Genomic DNA, 12,568 nt, shown 5'->3' on the forward strand with positions numbered 1-12,568 from the left:
AAATTTAACATCTCTGACTTTCGGATGTTGATATTTTGAATGGGGAGGATAATCTTTATTCCGTTCTCCTCACAGGTTCATAATAATTATTAAAATGAACAATGTACTATAAGCATATGAAGATGCTTCAGTAATCAAGTCTGATGTAATTGTGAAATGGTATTCCAATTATGGCAATATTTAAAGCAAAGTAGAATCTGTTCATAATATAGATATTGAAGAATGAGATCAGTATTCCTGCGAGTTTCATTTTTTTGCAACATAGGGAAAATAGTATGATTGATAACAAGACCAAATCCATGTAAGAATGAATGACATTCTAGAATATGTTAGGGTAATCTAAGTAACACCTTTCCAACATTGTTCTCATTCTTCACTATCATTTTTCTTAGTTGTTCAATCGCCATATATAACCAAGTGGTGACCAAACTGCTTATTCAAATTTCCTGGAGTCCTCTACCTTCTTCATCTCAAACTTCTGTGATAACATCACCCTTAATTTATGATTCTAGTCATAATGCTGGTGTCTTCTCTTTTTGACAACTGAGAAATTTAATAGGAATCAACAAATAAACTGGGGGTGGGTAGTAGAGAAAAGGGCTTTGTCTCTACATGTGACTAGAGCAATTCAAGCAAATCACGACCTACAAAGCAACCTACAATATCTGCTTTTGTTTTAATAAAACATGGATCCACAGTGATTCCATGGAAATAAGCCACCAACAGTGGGAATCAATGCGCACAAGTACTAGCTTTTTTTTTTAAACTAATTCACTCACCACTAACTTATGTAAGTTCTCATCTTGAAACTAATGATGGCTGACACAGAAATATTTCTAGGATCAAAACTGAAAGCAGGTAGATGCTGTGGTTGTGATACTAAGAATATCAAGTCTGCCTGAACTGAATACATGTTGAGGTTGCTGAGATTTGGTTCATTGAACAACTGGGTGACAGACATATAGTTCAGATATGACTGCGCACTTGGAATTTCTTTCAGCAACTTAATAGATGCTGTGTGTGTGTGTGTGTGTGTGTGTGTGTGTGTGCATGTGTGCATGTGTGCGTGTGTGTGTTTGCAGGACTACTACCCAGCAGTTTAAAACCCAGTTAGTTTAAGAGTCAGGTGTTAGTTCTTTTCTTGGATATCGGGAACCAGCGGTCTCGCTGGAGTGGTAGCAGCTGCATTGGAGGGAAAAACAGAGAGTGACAAGAAAGGTAAAAGGAAACTGAGTGAAGAAGCTTAGTTGAGTCCCATTTCTTGGATAAACTTAGGTCAGTCAAGCATTCCAGAGTATCTGCTTGCTAATACTCAACTTGGGCAGGTCTGAGTCACCCTTTTGGATATTATATAATGCCTAGACTAAGTATTCTTTTTTTTAAATAGATTTTTAAAGTTTTAATACAGTGAAATCAGTGCCAGGGTCATTTTAGCTCCTTTATTGCCAACCTGGGGGGCAGAGGCTGCTTCAGTTTCACTGCCCTTTCTTTGGCTGTGATGACCAAGATATGAAAGTATCTGCTGCATCGAACTTTAGACTTCACATTATCCTTATTTTTCTTGACCTTGACAGTGTTGGCATCGCTTCTTCTGGCTTTGAGCAGAAGGTCCTTGATTTCGTCAGTTTTGTGAGGCATGGCTATGGGGAGCACAGGAGAACATGTGCCTGGCGCAGTGAGCTGCAAGGCTGGGATAGACAAAGTATTTTTGAGATCACCAACTTTCCTGAGCAATGGAAGATCATGGTGGAATATGTGAATGGTTTAAGTTGGTAGCTGTCAAATTTTAGCATGTGACAGAATCATCTAGTGAACCTTTAAAACAGATTGCTTGGCCCTATTCCCAGAGTTTCTGTTCAGCAGGTCAGGGGCGGAGCCTGAGAATTTACATTTTTAACAGGTTCCCAGGTAATATAGATACCACCGGCTAGAGGACCACACTTTGTGACCCATCAGAACGGCCTTGTTTCCACGCATGTATGTTATAATAATCCTATCAAACTACGTCTTCAAATCACTATGAGTAAGCTCCATTCCAACCTCCAACCCCTGCCACCCTCAAATAATAAATGGGTGTGGAGTTAAGTATAGCTTTTGAAAGTGACCAGTGGAGAGTCATGGAAATGAAGTCCATGCTCAGAGGGAATGCTGTTTTTAGTTGAGAATCTAGCTGGCTCATTTTCGAATGAGCTGAATTCTAGTGTTTGTGGTAGAGACTATGAAACCCAAGGTCCTTTGATGACAAAAATGATGACAGCCTAACCCCCCACCCAGATGATTATCTTCACTTTTAAGTATACCATGTGGAATTGAGTGGACTCAGAGAAGAAATTAAGAAGGATCCTGCAGGACAAAGTGGAAAGCCCAGACACCAGGCAGGCACATATCCCCTCTCACTCTGCAATAGACTCCAGAACTTTTCATTCAATCATTTATTTACTCATGCAATCATACATCAAGTGGTGGTTGACTGGTAACAAGGTAGACATAGTTTCTGCTTTTGTGGGGCTTACCTCTTAGTGCAGGTGGGGGAGATGGAGAGAGGAAGAGAGAGCGAGAGAATGAGCATGGATTTAGATTGAGGGAGGGAAGAGGGAACAGAGACAGAACATGAACAAATAAATAATACAGAAAAATATCACATAGCATAAATAAAGTGCAGAGAAATAAAACAGTGATTTGATATCAAGAGACAGGTTACAGAGTGGCTATTTTGGATTGGATGTTTGGGCAGGTCACTCTGGATGACACTTAAGCTGTGATCTGAATGACAAGAAGGAGCCAACCCTGTGAAAGGTCAAGGGCAAAGAGTCTTTCAAGCAGTGCAGTGCTAGTACAGTTAGTGTAAAAACCTCAAGGTGGGAGTGAGCTTGGTAAATTTAAAGAGTGAAAGATCACTGCGGCTGGATCTTCCTGGGACATAGCGTGAGTGATGCCAAATGAAAGTGAAGGACAGGGAGGGGCTACTCTAAAGTCATTGATGGGATTTGATTGTAGGTGTGATAGAAAAAAAAAAAAAGCAAAACTTTGGCTAGTTGTGATCTGATGTGATTGGTATTTTAAGGCTGCAGTGGACACAACATCCTACAGAGCAGGGGACCAAGTGGAAACAGGGGAATGGTTGGGAATCTATGTCCATAGTCCAGGAGACAGATGATGGTGGTACTGACTAGGTGCTGTGAGTTGGAAAATAATCAGATTCTGAAGAAATCTGGTTGATGAAGCATTACTGATAGAACATGTGTGGGGAATGTTCACTAGGGAAACAGAGGCACTAAGAGTTACCTCGAAGGTCCTTGCTATTCAATAATGTGATTTGAGGACTAGCAGCATCACATCATTTGTAACTTATTATAAATGCAGAATCATATGTTATAACAGAGACCTACAGAATTAGAAGACCTCCAGGTGATTCATATACATATTAAAGTTTGAGAATTGTTTCAATGTCCAGGGAGAATAGTGCTACTTACCAAGATGGAGGTTTCTAGGGCAGGAGTCAATTGGAAAGGGGAAAAAGGAACCACACTTTCTCTTTTATGTGTGTGAGTTTTGAAAGATTTATTTGGCATATAAGTGAAGACCTCAAGAAACAGTTGATTATATAATTTGGATTTCTGGGAAATGATCAGGGCTAGAAATAAAGATGTGGGATCCGTTAGCATTTGGGTGGTGCTCACTATCCAATAAGCGAATGGGCGAGCTCACCGGTGAGAGCGTGTAGATGGAGAAGAGGGTCAGGAAGGAGCTGACCACTACAAAGTTTAGAACCCTAAATTTTTTTTAAGAGGAAGAGACAGAAAAGGAGACTGAACAGAGTAAAGCCATGAGAGCATGGTGTCATGGAAGCCAAGAGAAAAAAGCGTTTCAACGAAAGGCAGTCAACTGTGCCAAATAATGCTGAGAGGTTGAGGGAGAGAACACAGAGAACATGGAGGTCAGTGGGGACTTTGGCCAAAGCAGGATCAGCATGGTAGGAATGGATGCCTTTGGGATACACAGAGGAGAGAAGTTGAGGCAGGTGAGTAGAGACAGTGTTTATGAATGGTGTTTTCAAGCTTCTGGGAGATAATACAGTTGTGTTTATTTCACTTGTGCTCAGAAACCAATAATCACTCTTTGTTTCTCTTTCTACCATAGCGGAACTCCTAACTCTGTCCTTCTAGATGTGTGGAGTACAAGTACGCAACATCCTAGCTACCGCCTTCAGGAAACTCCTGATCTAGTGAGAGAGATGCACACGAATAGGACAATGCTCTGAGAACTCTGTATTAGAATTTCTGGGATTTATGGGGCTGGGAAGAGAGTTCATATTTTTGCTTGTATCATGCTGGACACATTGCATGTGTTATTTGATTTAATCCTCACTACATTCCTTTGAGGTTTTCCCACTTTTATCCATGGGGAAGTGGGAGCTCGAAGAGGTTCAAGACTTGGCTTTTGTGTCAGAACTAGTTAATGGCGAAGCTAAAATTTGAATGGTGATCAAATTTGAAAATTTGGTCAGTTCTGCTGATCCCAGTGCTATATTCTTTGCAACATCATGTTGTTTTGCATGGTGGGGGAGGGAACAAATAAAAATTATGCTTAGCAAACTGTGAGTCATCCTTCACACATTGCAGTACAAGGACTCCTTACTACAGCAGAGTTGAACATTGTACAGTGTTTAGGGATAAATTTCCAAATGGTGAAAATTTCCCCCAAATCCCATTATATCACTCACATGTCCCTGGGGAATGTTCACACTATGAGAGCCACTTGGGTATTGAGATCAGAGGAAGACATGTCAGAATTGTGTCTCCCTTTTCACTCAGAGAAACACAATTATTGAAGGAACTCATCTATAATACTATTATTATTGGCTATGTACCTATGGTTTTATTACTGTAAGTTAAATATATATATGTCAGTTATACCTCAATAAAAAAAATTGAAAATACATGGGGCACCTGGGTGGCTCAGTTGGTTAAGTGTCTAACTCTCGGTTTTGGCTCAGGTCACAATCTCACGGTCGTGAAATGGAGCACCTCGTTGGGCTACTCTCGGGGGTGGAGCCTGCTTGAGATTCTCTGTTTCTCTCCCTCTGCCCCTCCCCACTTCATAAAAAGTTTTTTAAAAAATAAAAAAATTAGATAACATGCACTCTAATAAGAGTTCATTAGCCTTAACTGAAAACTCACTATATATAGTCAGTGTACTAGGAATATTACATGCACAGTCTTTTTTAAAAAATGTTTACTTATTTATTTTGAGGGAGGGGAGGGCAAAGAGAGAGGGGGAGAGAGAATCCGAAGCAGGCTCTGTACTGTCAGAGCAGAGTCCCACGTAGGGCTTGAACTCATGAACCATGAGATCATGACCTGAGTCAAAATCAAGTCGGATGTTTAACTAAGTGAGCCACTCAGGCACTCTTATGTGCACAATCTCATCCAAATTTTCATTGACATACTAACCTGTGAGGTAGGTATTTTTATTCTACCTGAAGGAAAGACTAACTTTCCTAAGGCCATAGAGCTAGTTGCTTTCCCAGCCCCAAAGAACTCCTATGTAAGTATGCCTTCCACTTTGCACACGGTCTTCCTGGCTGGCCATCTTCTGTGGGGGCCAAGCAGATCCTCACTGTTATTTAACTCACAGGTTAGGGATTCCTAACCATGCGGCTTGCCCAGTTCTTGCTAGCAGTAGATTTTCCCTTTATCTGCATCTCGAACATTCACCCCTTTCTTTACTAAGGCTCTCTAAGACTCGCTTTGCTTCTTCAGTCCCCACTGGAGCTTATTACTATCCATGGATCAGTTAGGGAGTTTGCATGACTGAGTCTGTGAGTAGGAAACAAACTTCTTCTGAAGTCAGAAAGTATTAAAGACCGCATGATCTGATTTAACATAAATATAACAAACACATTCCTGTCTAAATAAAAATTAGTTATTTGCCTTCAAAGTTTTCAGAGCAATAGTTTTATAAGTTTAATTTTTTTAATGTTTATTTATTTTAGAGAGAGCAAGTGCAAATGGGGAAGGGCCAGAGAGAGAGGGAGACATAGAATCTGAGGCAGGCTCCAGGCTCTGAGCTGTCACTACAGAGCCTGACATGGGAGTCAAACTCATGAACCGTAAGATCATGACCTGAACTGAAGTTGGACACTTAACCGACTGAGCCACCCAGGCATCCCAATTGTTTTAAATATTTAGTTGTTTGCAAGTACCCTCTGAAAGGCTCAATCGAAATACTGCTTAGCTCAATTCAGATATAATTTGATATTTGTATTAACATAAGCCCCAGATTCTGTATAACTTCTGTTTTTCCAATCCTCTCCAGTGGCTCTCTTTGGACAGTGCCATATTTCTGCAGCTAGCTAGTGGGCATTTATACTGGTGCTTACTTGGATAATGCAAACCTGAATTTCAGGGTTTTACCTAAGGTTTTTTTCCCCAACCCTCTTTGACTCTAGCTTTGGTTTTGAATGCCAATGTTCTGTTTTTGGAAATGCCCTGGGCATTGTGAGGGACCATTGTCTCCCAAGTTTCTTTCTTGGTGGAAAAGAGTATATGATGTGATTTAATTCACTTATTTCAAGATCAAAGTATAAAACAAAAGGGAATCAACAACGAGAAGAGGAGGGAAGTTGGAGATCAGTGGACTGGAGTGACTTTTGAAACTTCATTTGTTCACTCTCTTGTATTTGGAGCTAGAAAAAGGTAGCAATGACAGTTATATATGGGAGTGCATCTAGTGAGATTTGGCTTGGAAATTAATTCTGACAAATTGTTTTGGACCAGATAGGCTAGGTAATATTGTAGCAACAAACAACACTAAAATCCCAACGGTTAACCAAAATAGTATTATTTTCAGTCATGCAAACCTTCTGCTGGCCCAGGCATCTCTCCGGGGGGGTCCTCTGTGTGGAAACCAAGCATTCTGGGCTGTTTCTATCCCATGACACTTTTCTCTCAACGTGGGGCTTTAAGGTTTGTCTAAGCAGGGAAAGAGAACATTGGGGATTATGCATTGGCTCTTAAGTGTTTCCTCCTCAAAGTGACCTCTGCATCCCAATCCACTGTTCAGAATTAGTCACAGCCCCACTCAACTGCAAAAGGGGCTAAGAAACATAGTTTTCTATAGGTCTAGGAGTGGTTGGGAAACGAAGGTGGACACTAGCAACGTCTATTATGGACATCTGAGGGAAATATTCCTCCAAGCCTCATATTCTTTGACCTTCAGATGCTTAGGGTACATGACGTATGGCTTTAGGTGGGAGAGTGTGTGGGCAGAGTGATAAGAAATTTGTCCTATTTTGAAGACACCCACCGATGTCTTTATCCCTAAGCCTGCATGACGAACTTGCAAAAATTTTCTTGTATGCCATCTTGGCACAGAGACCATCAAAGAAAAACAGACTAATCTCCTTATAGCCGTGAGTAAATAAATACACTTTTACGAGATCTTTTATAAGGTAGTCAAGGACTTTGAATTGAGAGCCTAGATCGAGAGCCTCCTAGGTACAGAACAGGCAAGTGCGGATTTATGTATGTATTTTTAATTCTTTTTCCGTTTCTTCCAAGGTTTGTTATAGGAGTTACACATTAAAATAGAGTCTACGCAGCAATGATGAATCAGAAAGGGAACGTAGAAAGCTCAGGCACATACACAAAGGATAAACCATGAAGCTGTGAACCTTCTCTGAAGGGCAGGAGTGGGATCTTTCATTTAACACATCTCAGTTTGTTATCCTGGGAGCAAGTTTGATACTAGCTTCTCATTATGGGAATAGTGATCAGGCCCCACTGCCTTACAAACATCATATGTATGGGTATACAATCTCACCTCTAAAATTTCAAGGTAATAGAAAGTAATCTAATTATGTGGATAATTAAAAACAACCAAGTGCAAGTTTAAAACTTGTACTTTTATGACTGCAAAGGAGGCTATCAAAATGACAGGGTGTCTGGATGTGATCGTTGCACGCACTCAGATTAAATGAGTGCATTAGTTGATTGTTTCTGGTATGAAGATAAGCAGAGAAAAGTATAATAATGTTGGCATTTAAGTGGACCTAATTAGGCTTCAAGTTTAACACTCCATTAAGATGAATGGGGAAGGGTCACCCCTGTTCAAGCTGTGGCATTGTCTTAGTGTGTCTGGATTTTGCCTCTGAAGACAACAGCCTGTCAGCATACGTTCTCACAGTTACCCCTGGGAAGCAGACTGGAAATTTCATTCTTTTAAAATTAAATCTCAGATTCTGAAGGCCACAGTGAAATCTGCAAGGAGACCTTAAATCTTCAAGTTCTGCAACTATAGTAGTCAAAAACAACAGCAGTAATGATAATGCTTTCCCTTGTCTATAGGAACTTTCCTGTGCAGACTTTAGTGTTTCCTGAATATGATCTGGTAAGACTAACCACCTCCAGTTTACCACTAAAGGACCCTACCCATAGAAGGAACGAGTGACTTGGGTAAAGTTACACGGCATATCACGGGGAAAGCCAGAAATAACGTGGAGGGACCACTCAGGTTTTGTGGCAGTAGTTTGTTATCCATCAGGGAAAGGGAATAAGGAATACTGATTTCATCTACTAAACTGAGTGCGCAGGCATTTGAAAGAAACCCCAGGAATCAAAGCAGAGAACAGCACATGTTTATGGGGGAGATGCCCAGGTAAGTCCTATCATCCCGCCAAACGGAAATTTGGCTCACTGGTGTGTGAGTAGGGGAAACATTTAATTATGACAATGGCCAAGGTGCATGGATGTGATCTGAAAGTCATGAGACCCTGGAGCCACATTCAAAATCATCAGCCAAACAGCCACAAGGTTACCCTGTGCCTTTCAGTGACTGGATTTGGAAACTAGATGTCTAGCTATTGCATAAGGAGAGGTCACATATGTTTTGCGTTGAGTGGTTGGGTAAAGGTTGTCATGGTTTTCTGATTCTTTGGAAGTAGTGTGGCTACATCTCTACTGCAATCTCAGGACTGGCAATTTATAATTCTGGTTGTGCTATAGACTTGGTGCATGTCATTGAACAGTTTTTTCTTGCTAAAATTCAGTTGTTTCTTTTTAAAATTAGTGAGATGATATATAGCCTGCTTATTCAAATTCTATGCCTTGTGGCTGTGTTATTCAGTTAGATTGTAGAAAGGAAGTTTGGGTGTACGACTGGTGACTACATCCAACCCTTTTCTAAATGTGAAATCATTATAAATTTTGGAATTGCTTAAATGGTTCTAATTACAATAAAATGATGGCAGTATGTTTTTACTAAAAATAAACTGTAGAATCATCGACCTTTGGCTTTAGATGGAAGGAAATATGGTTCCTTAAGCCAAATTCTTACCAACGCTGAGGTTCATTATTTCAGATCCCTGACTGATGATATGCTTTAGCTTGAACACCTCTAATAATGGGGAGTTGGGAATGGGGCAATCATTCCATATGTTGATCATCTTGAATTATTAGTTCTTCTCACTCTGGCTTGTGATATTCTATAGCTATTGATACTAATCTGGACTCTGAGAATACAATGTCTCTTCCTTCCTTTGGATACCTAAAGCAAGTGATCACGTTAGCCCCTCGGTCTTCTCTTTTTCATTCATTATAGGCACACGGAAGTTTCCAGAAACTTTGTTTCAAATGTTTCCCTCAAACTTTAATATTACATGAGGATTCAGCCTAGCTTATAAATGTTCTATCGTATGTCATTAATATTTGCTTATTCACACTCATTAAGAACAGGTAAGTTAGTATTTGGAATGTATTTTCTTTATATATATTTCAGTTTTTTTATATATATTTCAGTTTTAAGTTACTTTTGCTTTAGAGAAAATCAAATTCACTTGGGTTTATCCTAGTTAATTAAAACATTTATTTGTAATAATTATTTGTAATAAATTTGCTTCAAAATGAATCACTAAGTATCATTTCCAATAACGCACCGACAAGATATAAACCACGTAAATGGCACAAGAAAATAAAAAGTAGAAAAATAAGCTAGAACTGGGTAAAGTTCACCATATAAAATACAATCATGAGGTTATTATATCCTTATTTGTGGTGGGTCCAAATTTGATTCTGAAGTTGCTAGCAGCCAATTCAAAGAGAGAAATAAGAACAGTTAGGAGACTAATAGCATCTAAAGTGTTTCGAAGACAATTGAAAGAAGCTCAATGATTCCTCACGCGGAGTCCTGAGAACATATTCTCCTGAGGGTGCAGACAGATGGCTCTCTAGGATGAAGTAGGAATGTCTTCAACAACATTTTTGTTGTGAATTCCACAACAGATTTCATAGAACTTTTCCACGATACACTGATAAAATTCCCATGTGCAAGTGCCTGGTACTTAGTAAGTGATTGTGATGGGTTAAACTGTGCCCCCCAGCTAAACAATGTAAAAGTCCTAATCCCCTGTACCTCTGAGGGTTACTTTATTTGGAAATAGGGTCTCTGCAGATGTAATCAGGATAAAATGAGATCATACGGAATTAGGATGGGCCCTAATCCAATGTGACTGGTGTCTATAAAAGAGAGAAGAGAGACAGGGACATAGAGGGAAGACAGCCAGGTGAAGACAGAAACAGAGATGGAAGTTGTGTGGCCAAATGCCAAGGAACACCTGGGGCTATCGGGAGCTGGAAGAGACCAAGAGGCATCCTCCTTTAGAGGTTTCCGAGGGAGCGTGGCCCCGCCAACACATCAATTTTGGATGTCTAGCCTCCAGAACTATGAGAGAATACATTTCCGTTGTTTTAAGCCACTCGATTTGTGATACTTTGTTACCTAGGCAGCCTTAGGAAACTGATAGAGTGCTCAGTACATATTTATTAAGGTTTGGGTGAATTTTACGGACCACTTGACTAACAGGAAAGGGCCGCTCAGAAATTTAGAGACTGTTATAATCAACTAAGAAAAAAATCGACATAATCTCACTGGCTATTTTTACACCCATTTTTATTTTTACTAAAGTCAGTATTTCTGCATGGAAGATTTGTTTATTGTGGAGTTATAATTAATCACCCACAATCAGGAGGTTTAATGTGTAGATTTGGCCACTACCTGGTACCATTTTATCTCCCATGACATACAGCTCTTCTTAGAGCCTTGTGCGGCATCCAGCCTATAGTAGGTATTCAAGACATGTTTACTGGAATTACATGGTGAACGCTATTATTACGTGATTAATAATGAGGGTAGAGGAAGCTCCTGTCCCCAAGTGCCATTGTTAGAAAGGAGGCATATTACACCTGTGTATTTTAATTAGCAGTGTCACAGGAGTCCTTTTATCTACCCTTGTGAATTTTACTATGTATGGGTGTTTCTGCTGCTTTTTCCTTAGTCCTTTTCTCAAAACACATGCCCATGACTTCAATCCTTATCATCTCCTACTGTCTTTAAGAAGTCAGATGAATCAATGACTCCTGAAACACTGAGAAGAAGAGAAAATGAAAAATGAGCCAACAGGCAAAACAATGTCCTGATTCTGGTTGGAACACAGTCTACCAAAGTTGTTGGAAGGCCAGTTTCAGTCTCTTGAGTACTGGCTTCCTTCTTACTCTATCCTCAAGGCAGTCAAATGTTATGATAAGGTAATGACAGCCACTAATGGGTCATATGCCCACTACAAATTATGAAAGCTCACCAAACTCTATGATGAGCCAATGTGGAGAAAAATTGTTCACGTTCTTTTCAGTAACCTCATATTTTATTTGAAATGATAAAACTTCCAAGAATCATTGAACTCTCATGAATAATGATACTGTCGACTTAAAAAAGCAGAGATGAAGCGTCTCAAGTTTTCAATACAAGAGTCATCATTCTGGACCTGAGAGGAAGACATAAAAAAAAAAAAAAAAAACCCAAAGAAACAAAACAAAAATAGAAAACCAAAAATGTGGTGGGCAATCTCTAGGGGACCCATGGAAAAACGAGTGCATGAATGCTCCCGTGTTTGCAGAAAGTTCTTTTCAGTTCATCTGTCCTAGGTTTATCCCACCGGCGGCTCCCCCCACCTCGTCAGAAATAGGATAGAGCACCATCTCCTAACTGCCCTGCCCTTGCAACTTTCACAGGTTCTCTCCCCCACCACCACCAAATTTGAGCTGAGGCACTTTTCCTTTCTAAAGAGCAGCATCTGGCCTCTTCGTGCGCTCATTTGCATGCCAATACTGGATTGCTCTCCCAGCGCACAGCTATTTAATAGTGGTGCTGGTGTCCGAGCTCTGGGAACAAACCAAATGGTTTGGGTGTGCTTTTGTGTGCAGTGTGGGTCGTTGCTACAGTGTGCTTATTAAGAATAGTACACATTCATTATAACAAGATTGCTCTTTTGCTCAGGGGCCATCACGGCGCATTCTGTAAATGAATTAACAGTAGCATGCATTTGTGTATTATGGGCCCAGAAGATGCATTTGTTTATTAAATAAATCTGCAACACAGAAAGTATAGTTGAAAAAAAAACTAGAAAATAGAGTGCGCATGTACAGTAGCTATTTTTTTTTTTAAACCTCAACGTCTTGGCGAGTTTTCCTCCTTTGTTTCTTTTAAATTACCAGACATCACGGGCCATGCTATA

The 12,568-nt window shown here is 40.0% G+C and overlaps 1 protein-coding gene across 1 annotated transcript; it reads right to left on the reverse strand.

The window, feature by feature from the left end:
• Positions 1-1,425: 1,425 nt before the first annotated feature.
• On the reverse strand, positions 1,426-1,675 carry LOC102951099 (60S ribosomal protein L38). The gene has a single exon (XM_007086395.3). The coding sequence runs from the start codon at positions 1,636-1,638 to the stop codon at positions 1,426-1,428; it is 213 nt and encodes a 70-aa protein (XP_007086457.1). The 5' UTR covers positions 1,639-1,675.
• Between the last annotated feature and the right edge of the window lie 10,893 nt (positions 1,676-12,568).

This window comes from Panthera tigris, chromosome C1, assembly GCF_018350195.1.
Source record: "Panthera tigris isolate Pti1 chromosome C1, P.tigris_Pti1_mat1.1, whole genome shotgun sequence".
Taxonomy (NCBI): domain Eukaryota; kingdom Metazoa; phylum Chordata; class Mammalia; order Carnivora; family Felidae; genus Panthera; species Panthera tigris.